This window comes from Chiloscyllium punctatum, chromosome 46 (genome assembly GCF_047496795.1).
Source record: "Chiloscyllium punctatum isolate Juve2018m chromosome 46, sChiPun1.3, whole genome shotgun sequence".
Taxonomy (NCBI): domain Eukaryota; kingdom Metazoa; phylum Chordata; class Chondrichthyes; order Orectolobiformes; family Hemiscylliidae; genus Chiloscyllium; species Chiloscyllium punctatum.
The window spans coordinates 54,761,089-54,786,662 of record NC_092784.1 but is presented as its reverse complement, the minus strand read 5'-3'; the positions used below and the strand labels follow the sequence as shown (position 1 = coordinate 54,786,662).

The 25,574-nt window shown below is 40.4% G+C and overlaps 1 protein-coding gene across 2 annotated transcripts in view; it reads left to right on the top strand.

Moving 5' to 3' along the window:
• Positions 1-24,586, top strand: part of hook2 (hook microtubule-tethering protein 2) — a 55,878-nt gene extending 31,292 nt beyond the window's left edge. For both annotated transcript variants that reach the window (XM_072564286.1, XM_072564287.1), the window contains 12 exons: positions 320-521; positions 836-946; positions 1,908-1,995; positions 4,667-4,733; positions 7,193-7,333; positions 8,996-9,083; positions 14,828-14,862; positions 15,935-16,017; positions 17,816-17,919; positions 18,288-18,392; positions 21,233-21,304; positions 23,224-24,586. In XM_072564286.1, the coding sequence (XP_072420387.1) occupies positions 320-521; positions 836-946; positions 1,908-1,995; positions 4,667-4,733; positions 7,193-7,333; positions 8,996-9,083; positions 14,828-14,862; positions 15,935-16,017; positions 17,816-17,919; positions 18,288-18,392; positions 21,233-21,304; positions 23,224-23,364 (1,237 nt within the window). In that variant the 3' untranslated portion in view covers positions 23,365-24,586. The remainder of the gene's footprint in view (positions 1-319; positions 522-835; positions 947-1,907; positions 1,996-4,666; positions 4,734-7,192; positions 7,334-8,995; positions 9,084-14,827; positions 14,863-15,934; positions 16,018-17,815; positions 17,920-18,287; positions 18,393-21,232; positions 21,305-23,223) is intronic.
• Positions 24,587-25,574: the final 988 nt, after the last annotated feature.

The window sequence follows — 25,574 nt, the reverse complement described above, 5'->3', positions numbered from 1 at the left end:
AACTAACACTTGCCTAGTTTTCTAGACTTTTGTTCAGTTTCAGCTGTGTAGTATTGCCTGACCTCCCAATGTGAGTACCTAGTAAAGATGTTAGAGAGCACAGTAAATACAGCAGCATCTAGCTGGGAGATTAACAAAACTCATAATTTGTACTTGAAGGTAATATGTTATCGTGAAATTGCTGCAGAACATATGCTTTCTACTTCCTGGCTAATATAATGGGCTTCTATTTGCAAGTATACAAATGGCTTTAGCAGGGTTTTTAAAAAAATACTGATGAAATCAGAACAAATGAGAGTTTTGCAGATGTTGTTGACAGGCATTCTTCAGACAAAGTCAGTAAGCTGGAGGCTACTGTGGAGGCTTACAAGAGGAAGCTTGAGGATTTGGGAGACCTGCGTCGACAAGTGAAACTCCTGGAGGAGAGGAACACTGTGTATATGCAGAAGACGTTTGACCTGGAGGAAGAGTTGAAAAAAGCAAACTCAGTACGTAGTCAGCTGGAGGCTTACAAAAGACAGGTAATGTGAAACATGCTGTTATCGCACTTTTAATCCATTGAAAATTCTGCCAATGTCAAACTTGCTCCAGCACCATCTCTCCCAACCGAACACTAACAGCAATTTCATTTTTCACAATAATCACCTCAAAGTAACTTGACCGAAACCATCTTGATGTTAAATTATATGTGGGCCCATCCATATTGGGAACTGCCTGTGACTGTTTTGCAGCAGTTTCTGTTGAACTTTTTGACATGTTTAAGCTTACTTTCCTGTCAAGCTGGAGTTAAAAACTCTGACCTTTTTTTTAAAACTTTCTCACTGTAACTATGAAGGTTCACGAGCTTCACAACAAACAGACAGAAGAGTCGATGAAAACAGAGAAATGGCAGTTTGAGTTCAAGCACTTACAGGAGAAACATGATGCGCTGCTGAAAGAAAAAGAGGTAAATGCTGAAAAGCAAAATTATACCAAGGCCACAATGGAAATCAAAATATGCCCTTCAGACTGAGTGAAAGAAGGACCAGCATTTCAAGTGTTCAGACCAGGATCTTGGTAAAATGCTGAGGGCATGCAGTTTCTGTGGAGAGAACAACTGAATTTAACATTTAAGGATGATTTTGACCTGAAAGATTAACTCTTTCTTTTTTTCAAAGATGCTGCCTGATCTGCAGAACATATTGAGCGTTTCCTGTTTTTATTTTAGATTTGAATCTGATTGTGTAAATTGTTGAGTGCATCAACAACAATGATGAAAGTAGTCACTTTTTCCACAAGCAGATGATTAGGAAAATTAGGTCAGGATGGGCTGAAAATGAGACATTGAAGAGGAATATGAAATGACACTACTGAAAGGTACTGGAGACACTCAGCAGGTCTGGCAGCATCTTGTGGAGAGAGAAACAAAATTAACGCTTCGAGTCCAACATGACTGTTCTTCAGAAGTAAAAAGATTACATATCATTAACATGTTTTCATTAACATCTCGGTGGCACTTGCAGATTTTGTTTTAACACCACTGGCTAATTTCGCCGTTTGAATTTGGAATAGCTATGGTTCAGAAAGTTCTGCCTCCATTATCAGTCTTTAGGTTCCATCCTCCAAATAAGGAGAGGACAAAATACAGAGACTCGCTGTGGAACCACTTGTTAACAGGAGAATCCAACCAGAAACACCAGTTTAAATGGAAACTGGACTTTTCAGGAAGAGCTTTGCAAGACAAAGGAATTTGTTAGCCAAGCTGCCGCCTTGCCCATACCATTAGTGTTATAGAAACAGCTGCAAACATGAAACGAATACACTGTAGAAATTTCATGTTGAAATGCCATTAAACAGCAGTGGTCCAAATGCAAAATGTTAAACTCTGCATTTAGTGATTTTAACTGAATGTTTGTTTTTTTTTTCAGAGGCTGATCGTAGAACGAGATGCCCTCAGGGAAAACAACGAAGAGCTGAGGTGTTCACAAGTGCAGCAGAAGTTCCTGAACAAAGCAGGTAAACCTGTTGGTGTTGTGCGCACGTGTGTGGTTCTGTTACTGGTCTGCTAATCCAGTTAGCTAGGTAAATGATCTTGAGGGAGAGATTTAAAATCTGGGTATTTTACTTCAACTTAGTTAAATCTGCAATTAAAAATTTAGTATTGGTAATAATGAAAATATAACTACAGAACAATGTTTCTTTGGTGTCATTCAGAGAAGTAAATTTGCCAGCTTCATTTGGTCTGGGCTTGAAAATGGTGTCACAGATATGTGATTCACTCTTAATTTCCTGCTACAATGGCCCAAAACAACTTTGTTGCATTCAAGAAGGAGGCGTGTCACCTGGGGAACATTTAAGGACAGACATTGGCCTTGGCTGAAAATGTGTTGCTGGAAAAGCACAGCAGGTCAGGCAGCATCCAAGGAACAGGAGAATCGACGTTTTGGGCTCGAGCCCTTCTTTGGGCTCATGCCCGAAACGTCGATTCTCCTATTCCTTGGATGCTGCCTGACCTGCTGTGCTTTTCCAGCAACACATTTTCAGCTCTGATCTCCAGTATTTGCAGTCCTCACTTTCTCCCAGACGTTGGCCTTGTCATTGATGACCACATGCATGTAAATGAATTAAACATCCCCACACTTCTCATTATACTGTAAGGGTCAAAATCTGTTTAGCATTTGGAACACACATTTTTTTGTATAGAATCAAGAAATTGTATTTGGCTAGATGGATACAGAACTGGCTTGGTCACAGAAGACAGAGTAATGATGGAAGGGTGCTTTACAGAATGGAGATCAGTAATTAGTGATGTTCCGCAGGGATCAGTGCTGGGACCTTTGTTCGTGATATATGTAGAAATGATCTGGAGAAAAATGTAGGTGATCTGATTTGTAAGTTTGCGGATGACACTAAAATTGGTGGAGTTGTAGATAGTGAGGAGGATTGACAAAGGGTACAGTAGCATATAAATAGATTGCAGATTTGAGCAGAGAAATGGGCAGCACGGTGGCACAGTGGTTAGCACTGCTGCCTCACGGCGCCAGAGACCCAGGTTCAATTCCCGCCTCAGACGACTGACTGTGTGGAGTTTGCACATTCTCCCTGTGTCTGTGTGGGTTTCCTCCGGGTGTTCCGGTTTCCTCCCACAGTCTAAAGCTGTGCAGATCAGGTGAATTAGCCAAGCTAAATTGCCTGTAGTGTTAGGTAAAAGGGGTAAATGTAGGGGATTGGGTGGGTTGCGCTTCGGCGGGTCAGTGTGGACTTGTTGGGCCGAAGGGCCTGTTTCCACACTGTAAGTAATCTAATCTAAAATGGCAGATGGAGTTTAATCCGAAAAAATGTAAGGTGATGCATTTTGGAAGATCAGCTGTTCAGCTGCAAATCATTCAGTAAATGACAGAATCCTTAGGGGTGTTGACATAGACAGACCTGGTCATACAGGTCCACATATCCCTGAAAGTTGCAACACAGGTGGTCAAGAAGGCATACAACACACTGGCCTTCATTGGCTGGGGCATCAAATGTAAGAGTTGGCAAGTTATGATGCTCCTGCATAAAACTTTAATTAGGCCACATTTGGAATATTGCATGCAGTTCTGGTCCCCACACTACCAGAAGGATGTGGATGCTTTGGAGAGGATGCAGAGAAAGTTTACCGGGATGTTGCCTGGTGTGAAGGGTTTTAGTTATGAGGAAAGGATTGTTTTCACTGGAAAGGTGGAGAGTGAGGGGCAACATAATGGATGCCTACAAAATTATGAGAGGCATAGATAGGGTGGATAGTCAGAAGCTTTTTCCCAAGATGGAAAAGTCAGCCAAAAGAGGGCAGAGGTCCAGGTTGAGATGGGGAAGGTTTATGGGAGAAGTGTGGGAAAAATGTTTCACACAGAGGGTGGTGGTTGTCTGAAATACACTGCCAGTGAAGGTGGAGGCAGGCATGTTAGCAGCGTTTAAGGTATTTCTTGTGTATCACACATACGGAGACAAATAGTTGGATAGGACCCACATAAAGACAATAAGGATTAGGAATTGGCGCAGGCTTGGGGTATACCAAATAGCTTGTTCTTGTGTTGTATAGTGTACGATCTCATTGGATTAGTAGCATAGTCTATTTTTAAAAAAAAGAGTAATCGGCCGCACTCAAGAATGGAACGTCAAACCAGAAAAGCCACCTTTTTCCTCAGGAATCTTAGACCTTCATTCATTTTATTTCATGCTGTTTCCTACAGTCCAGCATAAATTTCCTCTAAAGTGAGGTAAATGTTTCCTATTTAATGTGTACTCATTAGAAAATATTCTCTCTCCAAAATTGTGCTTTCTGGTAATTACTTTCTATTACTTTCTATTTCCCTTCTGCCTTGTGCATTTACTACTTTAATTCCAAAAAAATTATTCCTTTCTGTTCACACTACTGTTCCTACTTTCTGTTTCCTATAATCTTTGCAGTCATTGTTGCTTCTCAAACCAAAGACTCAATTAAAACACAAACCGTATAGATTGCCCTTGCTTTCGGAAAGTATGATCAGTATTTAAACAGCCAAGAGCACTATGTAGCAATACAGTAATGTGATTTTTTATATCACTGGTCCTATACACTTGTAATGTGAGGAAATATCTATACCTAAGGCTATGATATTTGTGCATTGCATATAACTTCTTTGATCTGTGTGTTTTTGTTTTGGTTCAGATACAGCCCTTGATCAAGATCTGTCAGTAGGGAACCTTGCAGCTGAGATGGTTCCTGCAGAGCTCCAGTAAGTCCGTAACAAAAAAAAGAATTGTGGATACTGGAAATCAAATATAAAAACAGAAATTGCTGGAAAAAAGACTCAGCAGGTCTGGCAGCACTTGAAGAGAGAAAGCAGAGTTAATGTTTCGGGTTCATATTTGCTGAGAGCCTCCAGCAATTTCTGTTTTTGTTTACAGTAAGTCTGTGTTTGCTACCTCTATGACCCATCCTTGTCTGTGCACAGTTTCTTATGGCGGTGTTCACATCTCTACTGGTTTATTTAATATTTAGCACCCATGTCAATGTCAATTTCACCATTTGGCAATATGCTGTTGTGAATGGTGCAGTGGACCTCACGCCAGTGTAGCAGTTAGCAACACACTTACATGGCAGTGTGAAAGGCCATGCACAGGCCTTAGATTGTGAAGATACCACTGCATTGAATGAGCTGCAACACACATTAAAATTTTACAAAGAACATTACCTCACACTCCAAGTAAAGAGGTTACCTCTGCACATGTGTTCACTTGAAACGAATTTCCAGTGTATTCTGAAATAAAAGGAGGAAGTGCTAAAGAAACTCAACTGGTCTGACATCACATGCTGCAGAAAGGGAAAAAGAGTTTACCTTTCAAGTCCAATGTGGCACTTCCTTTTAGGAGAAGAAGAAGTTCCAAAGCTTCGCCTTCCTGTTTTTATTTCAGATCTCCGGCATCCATAGCATTTTGCGTTTATTCCAGTGTATTCTGCTAGGCTTGTTTGAACTTCCTCTAGTTGATAATTTCGATGATCTGGTGTTGCATGCTCTTCTCCACTTCTCTACTGAGGTACTGGAGATGGATCGTAAAAAGCAACACATCCATCAGATACCTCGAAATACACTTTGTTACCCAAACCGTCATGAAATATTCTCAAAACCTCAGCAGGCCTGGCAGCATCTGTGAAGAGTAATCAGAGTTGATGTTTTGGGTCCGGTGACCATTCCTCAGAATAGCATCTGCAGTTCTTTTGATTTTTATAAAATATGCTCACTTAACTGTGGTACAGTACTGAGTGTGAAATGCAGTAATAGTATCTGGTGTGGTGTATGCCATGAGAAATTAATGCCTTTGATGTGGTCAGTGAACATAATTGAGTTTTAAATAGAAGTTGCTATATGCAACCAGCTTTCACTCGAATGCAAACATAGTTTTAAAAATCTGAAGTTGCAGAAGTGCAAATCTATTTTCACTTTTTGATTCAAGACAAAATAGCAATGTGATTTTGTATGAAAACAAAATTAGTTTGTAGGTTCTTTTTTTAGTAAGTTGTATAAGTGATTCAGCAGTTAACATTAGCTGTTGCAGGAGCCCAACTCATCACTGGTTTCAAGACCTGGTTTCAGTCACAGTTTAGCCTGTACGCTGCAAATGTGGTTTGGCTTCCCTTTCCTCTGCCTTCTTATTTTCCTGATTGACCCAACCCCCAGAGGTCACAAAATGGACCCTCCACTGCAAATGATAGCACCTCAGAAATATTTTGCAGGCTAAACTGATGCTGTTGGAAGTGAGAGGGTATTCCTCACCTCACAGCCCCATCTTGGGCATTTATTGATATCGCTGAAACGATTTATTTATTTACATTTGGTGGGGTCCTCTGTACAGGGATGACTGTACTGAGAAACAGTGAGTATTATATAAGAGTGAGGAAAAATAAAACAATTTACTTGTTGGAAGGCAATGACAAGGTGCTATAGAAGCACTATATCCCAAATCGTGCACTGGGATCAGAATTTTGCAAGCAAAAATAACAAGGAGTAGGATTATTTGTACATATCTTTTGAAGAGCTAGTACAGGCATGATGGGTCAAATGAAATCCCTTTATACTGTCAGATCCTCTGGGTGGAGTCTTGTACCTTTGGAAGCAGCAAAGCAGGAGGCAAGAAGGCCACTTAATTCAGCGGGGTGATGGCTTAGTCAATTTCTATCACTTTTCTATCTCCACTGGAACTAAGTTACGGACAAGCCATAGTTAATCTTCCTGTCCTGCTGCCAGTGGACACCCTTCAGTTACAAATTAAGGATCACTTAAAGGCCTCAGCCCACTGCTGCTGTGATTAACCCATCTGCAAAAGAGCTTGCTGACGTGGCATTCTGGATGCACAGTGAGTGCAGCTGCTTGTCAGCTGTGGGTGGGGAGGCTCAATCATAAGCATCAGTGTCTGATTGAGCACATGAACATGGTGCAGGGGTTGCCAACTGAGAGACCTCTTCTAATGCCCCTACTCTTCGCCTGGCTCCTCTGTGATGCATACCCACTGCCCGTAGGCGATTCCAACCTGCAGTTACAAAGCACAGTAGGCCAACTTGATGACGTGAAGGCTGTGATATAAATACACGTTTGTTCTTTTTAAAAGAACACAAACTGTTGGGCTCTTAATTTCCAGAAGAGTCACCTGAGTACTTAGCTTGATGATAATGATGTGTGGCCTGTAATGCTTTCAGGGAAAAGATCATGCAGCTGCAAAGTGAGAATAAGCTGCTACGTGTACAACAAGAGGAGACGTACAACAACCGGTTAACAGAGTTCCAGAGTATGCTAGATGATGTCAACAGGAGCAAACACAAGCTGGAGAATGAAAACCGGTTAGTAGCGAATAGGAAAACGTTGATGGGTTGGGTGGAGGAGTTACAGCCATAAGACAGTAACGTCCCTGTTAGTGTGTCTTTGCAAGAGTTATGCAAGCACATATTTGAATAGTGTTGTTTCATGCTGTGGAGAATTGAGCCCTGTGGTTGCAGGATTTTGTATTGCAGTAAATAAACTCCACATTTCCTCAGTATCCCCAAGAAAACTGAATGTCATTGCACAAAGAGATCTCTGTGGAAATCTGAAAATCCCACTGGAGTAATTAGTAGTGTGCACATATACACACACCTGTTTAAGTATCGAATATAAATGTACGTGTCCATGTGAATGATTTTGCCCTACAGAAGTTCAGCATGATCCAGGCTTAATCTGAATGTCGAACACAAATAATTTGACTAAATGGCAATTCCTTGTTACAGTTCAATCGTCTTTGTTTTGAGGGGCAGGTGAAAGATAAGAGAATGTAAGAAGCTGCTGTGTAAAGATGATGTATCATCTGGCTCTCTTTTAAGTACCTCTTAATGCTGCATTACAACTTACCCTTCCAACATCAGAGACTCACGAATCTAAATTAGGCACCAGGGTATAACCCCTCAGCCTTTTGTGGTGCAATCCCAAAAGCTCTGGCAGCTCTGTTCTCTTGTTTCTTCTTTACTTGTTTGCCCTGTTTGAACTTTGTGAACCTGGAGGTTTGGAATGGGCTATCCCTGCATTGAAGATTAGATTAGATTCCCGACAGTGTGGAAACAGGCCCTTCGGCCCAACCAGTCCACACCGACCCTTTGAAGAGTAACCCACCCAGACCTATTTCCCTCTGACTAACGCACCTAACACTATATGGGCAATTTAGCATGGCCAATTCACCTGACCTGCACATCTTTGGACTGTGGGGGGTGGGGGGTGGGGGGGGGGAACCGGAGCACCCAGAGGAAACCCACGCAGACAGGGGGAGAATGTGCAAACTTCACACAGATGGTCACCTGAGGCTGGAACTGAACCTTGGACCCTGGTGCTGTGAGGTAGCAGTGCTGACCACTGAGCCACCGTGATCAGCAAGATTTGTTGGTATCATCACTTGAGACACATTAAATCCCTCGAGGTCCTTGACACTTCAGTATACATGCAATTAGTACAGATGCAGGTTTGATAGTCTTATTGTCCTTAGTCTCACTCCTACCTTCTGAAGCAAAACTCTCTCTTGGTGGGCGGCATGGTGGCACAGTGGTTAGCTCTGCTGCCTCACAGCGCCAGAGACCCGGGTTCAATTCCCGACTCAGGCGACTGACTGTGTGGAGTTTGCACATTCTCCCTGTGTCTGCATGGGTTTCCTCTGGGTGCTCCGGTTTCCTCCCACAGTCCAAAGATGTGCAGGTTAGGTGAATTGGCCATGCTAAATTGCCCGTAGTGTTAGATAAAAGGGGTAAATGTACGGGAATGGGTGAGTTATGCTTCAGCGGGTCGGTGTGGACTTGTTGGGCCGAAGGGCCTGTTTCCACACTGTAAGTAATCTAATCTCCTCTGCTGATCACTCAGATTTTGGTATTTTTAGGGATGGAATGTTAAAATTATTTTTCTCAAAAGCAAGGGCCGTCAACACAAACATTTTGGGCAACTTGCTAAAGAGTGCATTTTTAACCCTTGTAACCGATGTGCTCTAGGTTGAATCAACAGCAGATCACTGAGTTACGGTCACAAGTGGAACAACTCCAAAGGGCTTTACAGGAGCAGGGAAGCAAGGCTGAAGATGTGAGTACAAATGCTGGATAATTATCTAACCTAGTCTTCAGGAAAGAACAAAATGGATCAGGTGACCTTTTAATGAAGAAAATGAGTATACTTTGTGCTTTTGAAATATTGGAGGCAAACAGTGTCGGGTGAAGTCTGAAATCTCTTAACACAGTGCCCTGCCCTTCATCTGTGTATGTCTTTGTTGCTGTCGCTTGTTCCATCCCCCACATCCAATCCCATCCTCCTGTTTGTGTCATGTCTGTAGTGAAGTTTAGCCTGATCTGCTTCTCGAGGGCCCACATCATTAGCATTAATCTTGCCTGTGGAGCTAGATGGGATTTGAAATAAAGCCAAGATGCTGAAGCCAGTCAGATTTTCCCTTCTGTGATTGCAGCTGGAGCATGTTGTTGGAGAAGTTTGCTGGTGATGTTTGTACAAATATAAAGAAGAAAATATGCACTTTGAATTATTATCTTCCTCCATTCTACACTTCAAAAATCTTTTGTAACAAACAAAAGCACAAACTAACACAGCACATTTAACCTAATAAAACCTCCCAAGAAGCTTCATAGTTATGAAGCAAAATTTGACAACTGAATACGTTAGTTGATAGTAGCTGAAAAGCCAAAGTGAGGACTACAGATGCTGGAGATTAGAGTCGAGATTAGAGCGATGCTGGAAAAGCACAGCAGGTCAGGCAGCATCTGAGGAGCAGGAAAATCAACATTTCGGGCAAAAGCCCTTCATCATGATGAAGGGCTTTTGCCCGAAACATCAATTTTCTTGCTCCTCGGATAGTAGCTGAAAACTTGCTGAAAATAATAGAGGCAGGGAGATAAAATTTAAAATTAGAATTCCAAAGCTGAGGCCCCTGACAGCTAAAGACTAGGCCACTGGTGGTGGAGTAATTGAAATCAGATATGTTCAGTAGGTTATGGGTTGGAGGAGATTACAGTGATAGAGAAGAAGGGTTAAATTGAAAGGAATCTGAATCATTCATGCAGTCAAAGGGAGAGAGAAATCTAAGATTGAAGACCAAAATGTGTAATTTTCATTCAGATCAATTTCAGTTCTTGCACTCACTGGGCATCCAAGTCAAAAGTTTCAAACATCATATCTTTGTTAATGAGAGGGTAATGGGTACAATGTGGCACTGATTAATGTGGAATAACTTTAGTTTGTATATGTCTAATGTATTTCTTTCTTTTCCCTTTTGTGTTCTCATCTGCAATAGGCCATTGTAAGTATATCAGCATTAGACATTCATCCAGAATTAGTGTACAGAAAAAACACAAATCACTGGAAAAATTGTATGGACTGTTTGGCCTGATGCACTATTTAAACACCGAGCAAATTTTTTGCTTGCTGATGCTGAATCACCATTTAATTTTGAAATCTTCCAAGGTTCAATGTTCACATTTAAAGTGCTAATTCTTTTTCCCTTGATTTATGGTTTGGGCATGGTTTTAACCCTTTGAAGACTGAAGGTTATTTTCCGACTAAGATGAATGCAGAGCTCAATTTCTTTCTTGCTGAAGATGACTTGACAACGTTAACAGATTATAAAACTGATATTCCTTTAACTCCTGTATTTGTTTGGGTAACGTTAGAAATTTGTTTCACATACTTCATTGTCCACCCTGTATGTTGTCTTTCTGATTCTTGACCGATCCTTTAGTAGGAGCTTAAAACAATGAACGTTACACCACCACCACCACCACCACCACCACCTGCTGCTGCAATCTATGGATTTTCACATCACAGGCTTGATGTTACTAGCATTGGCCAGTGGCCCACAGTAAATTTTCCCTTTATTGTACATTCCCATGTCCCAATTATCAGTAACTGGATATAAGGTCATGCCACAGAACTAAGCTGTTCATATAGAATTATAGAATGATCAATTCCAAGGACTTTTTTCTTAACTCTCAACAATGCCCCCAATTAAAAGTTTATGGAGAATAATTTTCTCAGTACAGGTGTGTGATATCTGAAACTTTTCAAAGGGTTAAATGCTGTAGACAATATTCATTCCTGGTTATTATGGTTGTAAAATCATTACCTGGCTCTTTCACTAGTCCTTCACGTTAAGTATAGTCTCCATCAAAGGCTTGGCATGCTTTGTATTTGTTTAGGATTTCTGAACTTGCTGGATTGTCATGGACTTTACACCAATAAGGATATATAACAAAGTATGTTCTTCAAATTCAGGGCTTCATTCCCATGGAGCAGAGGACCTTCAACGGATTACAGAAGGACCGAGCTGGGAGGGAGGATTACAGCTATATCAAATTTAGAATTTGTTAAAATTGGTATCCAGGATTAGAACAAAGTTTTGGAGTTTCGAAAAATGATCCAAAATGTCGAGCTGAATAATACGAAGTAAAACAATTGGCTATAAAGTGGATTACATAGAGTTAGGAATGGATTTATGGGGGAATAGGAGGTCATAATTGCATGTTCAGAAAGTAGCAAGTTTTGAGAAGATTTGTAGTTCAGGTTGAGGTTCTGGACATAGGTTTGTTTGCTGAGCAGGAAGGTTCATATCCAAACGTTTCATCATCATACTAAGTAACATCTTCAGTGGGCCTCCAGGTGAAGCACTGCTGATAATTCCTATATATGTTTGGGTTTCTTTGGATTGGTGATGTCATTTCCTGTTTTTTTTTTCTCTCAGGGGGTGATAGATTGGGTCTAACTTGATGTATTTGTTGATAGAGTTCTGGTTGGAATGCCATGCTTCCAGGCATTATTGTGTGTGTTTCACATTAGACCCCACCTACCACCCCCTGAGAAAACGAACAGGAAATGCTGTCACCACAGGAAATGACATCACCAACCCAAAGAAACCTAAACATATAAATAGAAAGCAGGAATTATCAGCAGTACTTTGCCCAGAGGTCCATTGAAGATGTTACCTAGTAGGGTGATGAAATGTCTGGAAGTGAACCTTCCAGCTCAGCGAGTGAACCTACATCCATATTCAGAAAGTGCTGTATAGGCAGTGATATTTTGATGTGGAAATTCCTTTTGTGGCAGGAATTTCAATTCCTGTGAATGGACTTCAGATTTCCTTTCCTTGTACCAATAAGTCAAATCAGATAAGGTCGACACCTGCTACCAAAAACTTGAATTTGGGTACTGCCTATCTCCACATGACGACATTCCAGAGCAGTTTATAACCAAATTGAAAAGCCACTTTTGTAATCTGGAAAAGCTGAGCATAGTCCTTGATTTCAATCTTGTAACTTTTCTTATTTTAACTGATGTGAAAGAATATAAAACTGCTGTCCAATGGAGTATTTATTACCCATCCATAATGGCCCTTGAAAAGGTGATAGTGGATAAAGAGTGGATCTGGATAAAACACAGCATGTCAAGCAGCATCAGAGAAGGAGAGGAATTGATGTTTCAGGTCACAACATTTCATCAGGACTGATGAAACGTTCCAACCTGAATCGTCGACGGTCATCCTCCTCTGATGCTATTTGACTTGCCGTTCTGTATCCAGCTCCACCTTTATCCACTCTGATCTCCAACATCTGCAGTTCTAACTATCTCAAACTTCAGAAAGTGCCTTCATGAGCTACTGGAGTTTTGGCTGTTTTGTGCCAGCTACATTTCAGTGGACTGCATCCTTGGCAAAGTACAGCATTAGTCTTCTAGGTTTTATGTGTATGTATGTGTGCTTGTACTTGTATGTGTGGATAAGGACAGGTTCATGTTAATATTGACAGACTTCCGAGAATTTCCGAATAGCAACAGGAATAGGCCATGCAATTCCCGAGTCTGCTGTGCTATTCAGTAAGGTCATGTCTGATTTGTGGCCTAATTCCATATACCTGTCTTGAGCCCATATCTCTTGCATAACAAAAGTTTGTCTATCTCAGATTTAAATTTAACATCAAATTAACAAACTTGCACTACTCTTTGCATGTAGAAATGCTTTCTAATATCTTCATGAATTTTGGACAATATTCCCTGGTTCTAGAATCTTCAGTCAGTGGAAATAGTTTATCCTAATCTACCTTGTGTTTCCCTATTAATATCCTCTAGACCTCGATTGGATCACCTATTAGCCTTCTAAATACTAGACAATAAAGACCTAATTTGTCTAACCACTCCTCGTAACTTAACCCCTGAAGTGCAGGTATCATCCTTGTAAACCTGCATTGAACTCCCTCCAGGGCCACAGTACCCTTCCTAAGATGTAAGGTCCAGATCTGCTCGTAGCACTGTAGGTGTGATTTAACTCCGGTTTTGTGTAGCAGCAGCAGCAGCAAACATCTGCAAAGACTATCTGTTGCTCATGCCTAAACCGTGTTTAAATTCCAGAAAATGATTAATTGTTAAACCACAGCTGATCTTAAAAACAACATAATAATTCACAGCATGCAGAAATCTGCAAATCTTCCAAGAGATCCCATTTTTGCTTACAAAGGCCACAGTTTGAGTGCAAGTCTACTTTGAGTAGAATAATACTTTGGATATAATGAACTGAATTTGAATGGTTTTAACCAAAAGGCAGATGCTGGAAATCTGAAGGAAAACTGTTTCTGTTTTTATAAGATTACTAGTTTTCTTTAGAATAACAAAAATTTAATTTGCCACACTCCTGACAAATGCCTGACTAACACTCTATATAAGGGGGTGTACTCCAGGCATAATGTGAAGATAACATTACCATTTGTCCTAAATGTTGACTTGCATCTAGCAACAAGTAATGTTCCCTTTACCCCCACAACCAGAGATTTCAAATCCACTTTGAGGCTTTAATGACATTTCCTGAAAATCTAAGCATTTGTTGTGTCGAAGCTACCTTTCCAATATTATGGATCATTTTTCTTTCGTTTTAGGTCTTTGTCTCCTCTTCTGATGTGAAAGCTGCCTTTTGAGGCACCTTAAGATATCAGTACATAGGTACAGCTTAACAAAGCATTAAGTGACTTTTGAATCCTCCTTGCCACTTTAGGTATCCCCATAACCACTGTTCAGTCAATGATGTGTTTTTCCACATCTGTTGAATTTGAAAACCAAGATGAAAATCCAAGGCCCTGTAGCACAGGATGTCAAACGTTTGTGTGCAAAGAGAAGAGAAGAAATAGTGGTACTGAGAGATTAAATTTGTATTGTAAGTTTTGTACAAGACTTTGTACAAAGTATCTATACAAGAATGGCCAAGGCTGAGGGAAGTAAGAAGTTGCTGAAAATGTGTTGCTGGAAAAGCGCAGCAGGTCAGGCAGCATCCAAGGAACAGGAGAATCGACGTTTCGGGCATAAGCCCTTCTTCAGGAAGTAAGAAGTTCCAGAGTTTTGTGAATGAATTAGAGGAGAGGTCAAAAAACACCCTTTTTGTCAACAGAGTGGAGGTTGTGAAGTTGAAGAGCAATTGTAGGGTAACTATTTTATCTGTCCGTTATTGGGTTATAGATTTTCCAGAAACTGCAAACTAGCTGTATCTGCAGTCTGATTGGATCGTGGTATTCGAATAAGTACTGAACTCAGATTTAAGCCATTGTCAAAAGGGATACTATAACTTGATGGGCAAGTGAAAGAGTTGTGCTTTCGGACAAGGAGTCCATATAGATGATCAACTATTTTTCTGATTTTGTACTTAACTATGCTTTCATTTCTCTCCCCATGAGAATAATTCATGTAGAAGTGAGAATTATTTCAGTGGAGCATTGAAGAGGAGGCAATTGTACGTTTTTTCTCTGGAATATACTCAACTGTATCTCCTTCTTTTTGTTTTCTCCTTGTAGTCTAATCTTCTGAAACGGAAGCTGGATGAACACTTGTAAGTGAAAAAGAGTCTTCATCACAATTTTGCCCTCACAGATGGATTTAGAAAATGATTGCAGTCATCCAGTTGAAACCGTAAAAAATTGATGTTCCTTAAAAAATAATATGTATTTGTTTTTATGTGCTCTTAAATCTTGCCCTGCCGTTTAGGAACTGATTTGTAAACCTTTGCTAGTATTGCAGTGCAGTTTATAACTGCAAAGCCTCCGTCGTATTGCATATTTGGAAGGCAGAGAAGCTTTATTATCTCTGCATTGACGTAACCTTTGATTTGCCTTTGTCTCAAATGGACTTTAATGACCAAACACCCCTGACAGTGATGTGCAATGCAAGTACGGTTTGGACCTCCTCTCATCTCCCCAGACTGAAGTAGTGTAGTGTGGATAATCATAAAGTGATTATGTTGTTTAGATGATAATTTTGTCCATTAACATTGGTGCTAATATTTAACACAATCCGGGAGACTTTATTCTGCTTCTCCAATGGTTCTTGGCTGCTCTTCACACCAGGTGATGCTGATTAATAGTGTGAGTGCTTAAACAGTCTAAGGCAAACTTCCCCCTAAACAGAAATCAAAAGAACTACAGATGCTATAAATCAGAAACAAAAAGAAAAATTGCTGGAAAAGCTCAAAAAACCTGCTCAAACCTGGCATCATCTGTGGAGAGAAATCAGTTAACATTTCAGGTCAAGTGACCTTTCCTCAGAACTCAAGGTTTTGGGTCGAGTTCTGAGGGAGGGTCACTCAGTGTTAACTCTGATTTCTCTCCACGGATGCTACCAGATCTATTGAGCTTTTTCAGCAATTTGTGTTGTTTTAGAATTTCCCCCTATTGTCTACTTTCCCTCTTTGAAATAAGATGATCACCTCTGGGGCAACAATGAAATGGCCGGTTAAAGCTGCCTCAAGTAGTTCTGAAATTGGGGCCTTTTTCCTCTGCTTGCATACATTATTAAAATTGTCTCTTTGATGCTCAGTTTGATGATTTCTTCCACCTTTCATCATGTGCCTAACTTGTGCAGAAAGGTGATGCAAGCCCAAATTGAGTCATTTCATGTTACTACAGAGAGAAGCTTCATGAAGCCCACACAGAGCTACAGAAAAAGAGAGAGTACATTGATGATCTGGAGCCAACTGTTGATAGCCACAGTAAGTGTTGGATGTGGTAAGACTTTTGGGTAAGAAATGCAAATTATCCGTACTAGTGAATCTCCTCAGCACATTAAAACATATTGATGCACTTTGCACACTTAAACTTTGCAATGAGTTTACTGTCATGTGTTTTACACTAACCGCAATCTACATCCAGCAAGGGTTAAGTGAGCAGGTTTCTTGTTTGGTTTGAAGGTTTTAATTATGGGAGCAATGTTAGCCAGTACCAGAACAGTTCCTAAATTAGGACGAATTGGGGCAACCACTCTGTGCTAAGACTGTAAACAATTGGGAGGAACTTGAAGCTAAGGTGAAGAACATGGGGGAGATGGGTCCTACACAATGTGATTTGCCCCCAAACTACGCACCACCTTAGAGATGGCTCTGGCCAAATCACGCCGGAGAATATCTGCTTCTCTTCAAATTATGTAGTGGATCCAAAAGAGAGTCAATTTAACCTCTGACAGGTTACTACTGTGCCAGTATAGTGACTTAAGTATCAGTCTAAATTACGCATCCTCATTCCATTGTGGCTGTGTTGTTAGATTAGGATTTAAGTAGACAGTCATCTTTTCAAGTCATGCTCTGGACGGTCTCTGGAATGAAGGCTGGTACTAACTAATTAACCATGGTCCATAAGGACTAGAGTCATCTTTCCTCATTGAAAGGAAATCATTGGTTACATTATAGCTTGAGGGGCATCATTCTGCTGTAAGAGCAGTCCCTACTAAACAGGCTCAGACCAAACCTTCATTCTGCAAGTGTGGGGTAAGGTCAGGAGTGAGGGCTTCCATAAGCTACTGCAATGTGTACAGGGATTGAAGCTGCATCAGTTGGTGTCATTTTTATTATAAAACTATAGGGAAATGGGCAGGAATAGAACATTCAGTTCATCAAGCCACTTCCTTATTCAACTAAATCATCACTGATCATTAACCTGAACACCATTTTCCTGCACTATCTGTCATATCTAGAAACCTATCTAATAAATGACAACCTCCACAATCCTTTTGGGGGAGAATTCCAAAAATTCACAATCTTCCGAGTGAAGAAAGTTTTTTCTTTATCTGTCTTAAACTTTATCCTGGGACTGTCCCTGATTGCAGACTCGTATTGACCAGGTGAACCATTTGCACAGTTCTGGTCCATCTGCACCTACCCAGCTGAACCCTGTGTGAAGTATGTATGCTTCAAAGAGAAATTGAACCAAAGTATCCATATATGGCAAGACGGTAGTCTTAATGATACTGAGCTTGTAATCCAGAGACCCAGGCTAATGGGACATAGGTTCAAATTCTCACTGCAGCAGTCAGTTAAATTTTGTTTCAGTTCCAGACTGTGGAGTTAAAAGCTAATGTTCTGTAATGGTGACCGTGTATTCTGTAAACACTCAACTGATTCACAAATGACCTCCAGTAAGAGAGATTGATATCCTTGCCTGTTCTGGTTGTATTGTGACTCCAGACCCACAGCAATGTGATTGTCTTAAATGGCCTCGCAAACCATTCAAGGGCAACAAATACTGCCCTTGCCATTGGCATCCACCTCCCATGAGTTTTTTTGTTTTTAAAAATTAGCTTAGTGGATAACCTTGGAAGTGGGAGAGAAAAGTGTAAGTAGATACATTGTGTATTTAGCACCCTTGAAATATGAAGCATGATTAACCACCAATTGCAGCAATATTTGGAAAATCAGAAAATGTCCAGAAGACTTATTTACTATGAAATGCATCATTGGACCCTGAACATAAACATTTTCAAGTACAGTTCTTTTTGTTTTTAAACTAACTTTATAGCCGCCCGAAAGATTGACGAACTTCAAGAAGTTTTGAAGAAAAAAGATGAAGACATGAAGGCCATGGAAGAAAGATACAAGAGGTATCTAGAGAAGGCGAGAACGGTAAGTCTTTTGAACACTGTTGTGTGTCATCCTATAAGTCATAGGAATAAACAAGTATAGTTTTAAGATCAAAACCAGTTTTAAAATAAAAAGATTTCAGTAAATATGAACATTTCTAGCTAGCCTACAGTGTTACTGTCCCTATGGTTTAAGAGACAAAGCAACAAAGTTAAGTTGGATAAAAGTTTTAGCATCTGTTCTGTTCCCTAAGATTTTTTCAATTAACTTTGGGTGGATTCAGATTAACCCAGGGTAAGGGTGGCTGAAATTCCACAAGTGAGACTGACCGTGACATTTTGAACATTTTCCAGTGCTGATGTTTGACCGGCTCCTTCAAAACGTTTTTTTTTCCTTTTTTTTTCTCTCAGGTAATTCAGACCCTCGACCCGAAACAAACTCCAACAACCGCTCCTGAGGTTCAAGCCCTGAAAAACCAGCTGCATGAGAAAGAAGCTAAGATTCAGCTGTTAGAGGTGAGGCTTTTAATTAAACGTCTTTGAAGAGTTAGTGAACAAGAGCTGTCCAATTAATCTCACTTGCTCTGTTGTTTCCCTGTGTCCCTGCAAATGTAACCTTTAAAGTTTTATTTAATTCGCTTTTGGAAGTTACTATTAAATGTTTTTACCTCCATTCCCCTCCCGCCCCCTTCATGTATCGTAATGCGTAGTATCGCATAGTTTTTGATTCTCATTTTCCCCCTGCTGCTTTTCCTTTAATCTGTCTCCTGTGGTGATCATCTCTCCTGCCACTGGAATTAGTTTCTCCCTGTTGCAAAATGCCCTGACAAGAGCCAGAGAATGATTTGCTGAATCTTCAAAATGTCAAATTGCTCTTGTTTTAGATTGAAATCCTAGCAGGTGTCTCAAGAAGTTTGTCTTACAGCTCTTGCTGACTAATCGCTATTTATTGAGCAAACGCAAATTCCCCGATCAAAATGAAATCGTCCTCACTTGCTAAGTCCATTGTTTATTCTGTGAAGGGGACACTCAATACCGCAGAGCATTGTTTGGGTCTCTCCACATGTATATCAAGGGTTTGAATTGAGGCATCTGGTGGAAATTGGCTGCACAGTGGCTCAGGTTTGGTCTGAGCCTGTTTAGTAGGGACTGCTCTTACAGCAGTAGTTCAAAGCCTGTCTGTCAACAAATGGGGTTCGTCAGGAGGAGCTTGTTAGCGACTCCTTCCTTGATGCAAAAAATGTCACCTGATAGATGTTACTCAGGAATGTTCACACAAATAGAGCATTAAAAGGGAGGTAGGCAAGAGATGGACTGAACAGGTCATCGTGGAGCGGGATACAGGATGGATGTTTTCAGTCAGCTTGTATATTTTCATCAGTCAGCGAATCAGTGGGGGAGTGGTGTTTGCAAGGGCAAGAAGCCGAGGAGGGGCTATTGAGCAGAGCCTCATGGCATACTTTCCTGCAAAGTATAATCAGGCTAGTACTGAATTGCAAAGATTCAGCTAGTTTGGTTAGTGTGTTGTCGGATGTTACCTTTGTTTTTTTTTTCCAGATATTCCCAAATGGATGAACTACCATGTAACATCATTCCTAAATATGTTCCGTTAGGATTTTGTTTGCCTCTGACCATCCATGTGAAAATGCAGTTCTTTTTATGGCATTGGATTTGGAAGTATTTAGTGCTATTTAATTGTTTGACTAGAACAGTCATGTTACACAAGCTCCCTAGTAGTGACACCAAATCGAGAGGTCATGCAGGGAATGCAAGATGCCTTTTGTATTTGGGATAGCAGCAGCTGCTTGCTCTAGTTATTTTTGCATTAATTTAGTTTCTCTATTGTCATTATTGGTATGCGGCCAAATGCGGAGGCTGGAATGTTCACACCAGAGAGAAGAGATTGCAATACATATTGCCTTGTATAAAATTGTATTTGAACAGAACAAACTAAATAGTTTGCTATCTTTTACTTAGCAATTTTTTTTTCTCCAAAAGCCTTTAGAAACTTTTAATTCCCTGCAGCATCATTGGATTTGGTTATGACCTTACAATTGCAAGCCAAGAGAAGTTGGGGTGACAGTGGTCTTGTATATCTAGATGTGACATAGTTACTGCACTAGTCATCTAGAGGCCTAGGCTAATGCTGTAGTGAACATGGGTTTGAATCCCATCAGGGCGGATGGTGGAATTTGAATTAAATTTTAAAACACTTGAATTGAAAACTAGCTTAAGTGCAGTCATTGTAGACAGTCATAAAAACCCATATAATTTGTTAATGTCATTTCAGGAAGGAAATCTGCCATCTTATCTGCTCTATCCTAGATGTGACTCCAGGCCCACAGTAATGTGTTTGACTTTTGGCTGTCGCTCAATACAAGGGCAGTTTGGGATGGGGCAACAGATGCTGGCCTTGCCAGTGATGCCCACCTCTGTGAAACGCTTTTTGGTTTTAAATCCTACTGTGCTAAGGGCATGATCAGAATCCTGGTGATCTTGTTCCACATGTGTCCAGCAGCCATGAAGCGACCCAGTGGATGTTTCTACTGGGGTGTGAGGTGCAGGTCGTCCTGGACAGGCTCATGCTCCCACTCTGAACAATTATCAAATGAGAAGTCTGGTAGAAAATTACTTGCACAACAGCGTTTGGAGTTCACGTTGTACACTAACCTACTACTAGCCACTCACTAGCTACAGCAGTTGATGGGTCCCAAATTATGGACCTAACTCAGAATCATTCTTCTCCATCGAGCAACTAACTGCTCACTCTCTTAAGTAACTGAACTATTGAGGGCTATCTTGGTCTCCATGAGAAAATGCTATTTCAAGATTAATGTTTGATTCGTTAGGCCTGTAAGATACCTGATTTCTCAGGTTGCACCTTCAATGTAGGATGTCTTGTCACCAGGCAAATATAGTTTTATTAAGCAAATACATTGGAGTGGCTCAAATTACATTGTTAGTGTTAACATTCCCTGTGTTCTGTAGGTGGTAATGTTGCTGGACTAGTAACCCAGAAACCCAGCGGACGTTCTGCAGATGTGGGTTTCATAGACATATAAAAAGTAGGATTAAGAGCATGCCATTCATCCATTCAATTAGGGATGGGCAATAAAAACTGGCCTAGTTGGCAATGCCCAAATCCCTTGAACCAATAAAAAAAACACACAATATCCCATATTGACTGTGTCAAACTCCTAATTTGCCTGTAATAGCTGCATGCGCACGTGGCCCTCTGTTTGATAATGCATTATGTTGTCAGGAAGAGCTCGAGCACACTGTTCTTCCACTGACTGGCTCGCTTTGTTTAAATGTGCCTTTTTTTTTAAAAAAAGAAATTTCCTGTTCCTTGTTAGAATGACTTTGAAAAAAACAAGTCCCAGAGAGAGCAAGAAGAGAAACTGATCATCAGTGCCTGGTACAACATGGTAAGTCTAGAAATTTTCAAAAAGCCACACCCAATTTATTTATTTTCTCCTCCTCAAATCTGTAAAATCACAGCAAGTGTTTTCTTTAATATAGCATTCATTTATATACAATTAGCTACATCCACTGAATTTGAAGAGGATCTTGACAAATCTCTGTGGAGAAATGAAAGGGAATAAATAAAATGCTATTTTCAACACTTTAAGTATGCGACATGCCAGTTAGTCCAGATAAAGTAAATTTCTTACCCACAGCTCTCTGCAGACTAAAACCTGATGTCCTAGCTAAAGTTTAAATTTAATCTCTGGTTTCCGGATCCCATGCATCACCCCAATGTGCCACTAGGTGGTGGTGATGGTACACTTGAGACTAAATTTGTCGGGCAGTTAAACTCAAAAATAACTTCAGTATTGGGACTATGGCAGCTTTTAAGGTTAGATGTCATCTCAGCCATAGAGTTTAGACCAAGTTTTCAAGTGATAAGGAAGCGAGAGAAGAATTTCAAACACTGGTCCATCTGCGTTCCAATGAATTTTCTTGCGATCTTTTCACACCTTCACATGTTCCAAATAAATGTATTTACCGAAGTGTCTTTAGTGGTAAGTTTAATAAGGAAAAGGGCATTCAGCTTCACAACTAATTAAATACTTGTAGCATTGATAGGCTTCAGATTGTTGCGCCGACCTGTGAAACCATCGAGGGCTGAGGGGACCTGTAGTGTTTTATGTTCTATGTTCTAACTACTTCCTGAAGTGTCTTTAGTGATGGGTTTAATAAGTAAAAGTGCATTCATCCCATCCAGTCCATGTTGATGTTGCCTCTACACTTGTAGTAGAGTGTGTGGCCATATTAACAGCATAATCTCCCCCCACCCCTGCCAACCAAACCGAATACAGATAGGATATCACAGATCTGACCGCCAGAAAACTGGATGTTATCACCATCATCCATGAATCAAATTAATTAAAAAGAAACATTTTGCCCGGGCAATTTCATTAGGTGCTGCATTGGCACAGTCTGCCTCCAGAATAATTACCAGCTTCATGTGCTGTTTCATCAGTTGATACAAGTGATCCTGAACCCCGTGCTACTTGGCTTCACCAGAACTGCCCACAATCCAAAATCTGGTAACATCCAATAATTCAGTATGGCATCAGTCTCAAGGATGCCAGGTTTGAGCTGTTGTACCTGAGCTCAAACCAATGCTTGGGTGCATTATCAAATAAAAATTGACGTTGAGCCACATGAGTTATTAGGACAGGTGATTAGAGGTTCAGTGAGAGAGGTAGATTCTTAAACAACGTCTTAAAGGAGAAAAAAGGTGGGAGGGATTTAGGGAAGGAATCCCTTAAATTGGGGTCCAAGCACCTAAAGGCGTAGTCACCAAGGATAGTGCAATCCATGTCAGGAATGCTCAAGTGTTCAGCTTTGGAAAAGTGCAAAGAATCATGAGGAATATAGAGCTTGGAAGATTGTAGGGCTGGAGGAGACTATGGATTTTGAGTAGGGGTGAGAGACCACGGAAGGATTTGAAAACAAGGATGAGAATTTTAATCTCAGTCGTCGCTTAACTGGGAGCCAAAACTCTGAGAGAACTATCCAACTGTTCTTTGTATAGTTGCTATTTCTCACCCATCTGAAAACCTCCATTTAATTCCTCACCAGAAAGGCAGCAATTCTGACACTTACAGCACTGACCTCGACTGAAATGGTAGCCTAGGTTAAATCCTCAAGTTCTCTAAAGGAGGGTTGAACATACACTCTTCTCTCACAGGCAATTGCATCGAGGCTAATCCTTAAAACTAGATTAATTAATGCATGGGAGTGTTGTGGGTAGCTATCTTTTTTTTTGTTTTCAGAATTTGTTGACTTATCTGTGTTAAAAGTTTTAGCTTGCCTCAACTCTGCTTTGCTCTCCCAGGGCATGGCTCTTCACCAGAAGGTAACAGAGGAAAGGTCTCGGGGCCACGGTCAAGCCCAGTCATTCCTGGCCCAGCAGAGACAGGCAACTAACGCACGTCGGGTACATCCAAATCGGCTGCACCAATCTGTGACGAGATAACCTACCAACCCTGTCCTGCAAGCTTCAAGAGCAATTACAGTACCTCAACACAATTACAGCCCAAAAAAAAACAAGCAACATCTGTCCTTTCCAAATGGTTATCTCGCATTTATTTTCTCACTTGAGGTTTTTAAGTTACCTGGTAGAATTTTTTAAAATATGTCAGTGTCTTCTCATCCTGACCATTTTAAAAATTAGTTGCAAGGTTTTGGTTTGGCATTAGGACCTGTTCATAAAACCATCCCAAATGTCGATAATCTATGTGGGGAGAACTACAAAAGGGATATGAGGCTGACCATGCAAGGGAATCTGAAAGCATGCAGGGCCACCCATTACCCGGGATCTGGGGAATGATTTCCTCTCTCCGCTGAGTTCTCACTCACTTCTTCTGGCTGAGTGTTTTTTCTCCCTTTTTTTTGTTTTATCACCCATCTCCCCCTTTATCCCTGCTCCTGTCAGCTCTCCCTGCTCAAACAGGTTGTTTCAGTCTTAAATCCAGGCATATCAAAGTTGACGAGAAGCTATGGAGGTACTGTCTGCAAATAGAGGTTATGATCTTCCCTCTGTGATAATGCTAATACTCATCCGGCAATAATTTCTTATGTTTTTTTTAAGAGCTGTCCTTCAAATTGGGGTGTCCTTTGGGACAAGTGTCCTGAATCCTATTTAGTTATGATACAGAGGTAGTTGTAGATCTGACTGACAATACTAGGCTGCTGCATTTTGGAACCTTACTGGCACGACTTATACCCAAGGTACTTGCACTTTAGCTAATTGATTCTGATTGAGTGGTGGCATGCAAGCTCAAGCTTGTGTTGAAACGGAACAGTTTGTTTTGTCCATCTCAATGAAGGTAGTGGGACATGGGTCCCCCACGATTGATACAGTATTCTCTGTCTCCTATTGCTGGAAAAACTCGATGCAGATTTAGGTTTTGTTTTCTCTGTTTCTGGATAATTTAGGACAGCTGAATTTTACTCAGATTATGGCTAATTAAATTTTATGATTTTCTTGCTGATCTTCAGCGCTTTGGGGAGTAGTCCTGTGAAAGTGATCAGAAATCATTAGATAAACTGAATTCTTCTTTAAGAAAATACTTTAGTGTACATTTAAATTGAATGGAATGTGTCGCTGTACTCAGCGCGTAGAAAGGTATTATGGAGTCTAGATTCTATTATTTTGTCCTACGTTTTGTTAATTTAAATAAAGTTTGTGTCCTTTATTTATATGTAGCTGCCTGACTTTTTTTTTAAACACTTAATAACAATGCTGTGTAATTTTTACTGTACTGTCCTATGTGTATGGAAGGCGTTGAAAGGGATAGGACATTCCAGTGCATTTAATTTTTTTTTACAAAATCAATGTGTTCAATAGCATGGAGTTAAAGTGATCATAATATTTCAAGTTTCTTTTCATTTTGATTGAGTTTTTGGTGTCACTGTTAATTTCTATCCCAAATTTACCTTTTGAGAAGGAAATGGTGATGGTGAGCCATCTTGAAACCATGCAGTCCACATGGTGTAGGAACACCCACATTGCTGATAGAAACTGGGATAGACTAAGAGATATTGGTGTGAAAGTTCAGAATCGCATTGTAAGTGACCACATGTTTTTCATTTTTTTGAGACAATAAACTGAAGTGGACGTTGGACTGCTATAACTGGAATGTTTTTGCAACTTGAAAATTAAGTGTTGCCTATTGTTGAGGTATATAACACAACGTTCCTTTTTGGAAGAAATGAGAAGGAGATTTCTCAACTGCATTGCATCTAAAGTCTTTCAAGTTGAAGGAATTCTGCCCGGCAACACCCCTCTGGTTAAGCTTTAGCATGTTTAAAGGACATGCCAAGAGCAATAAAAAATGAAAACCATCCAGAACCTGCAGACAGAAAGAATCTGTCTCAGTCTTGCCCTCTCTCTTTTCCATTTGGTAAAAAGACAGAAACTCCAAATAGCTTGAAAAGAATTTACACGAGCAAAGACATAAGTTCAGCTGATCAACTGACCATCACCCTATAGTCGACAGCACCTACAAAAATCAGAGGACAGGGAGGAAGATAACTTTCCACCTTGTGATCTGAAATTTGATCTGTGGAACTTTGTTTACCCAATCTCAATTCGTCGCTTATTTTCAAAACTATTTGTCTTTTATCTGTCATAATCATGACTTTGTGTGTGTGTGTGTGTGTGTTTTGAACAGGTGTGTATGT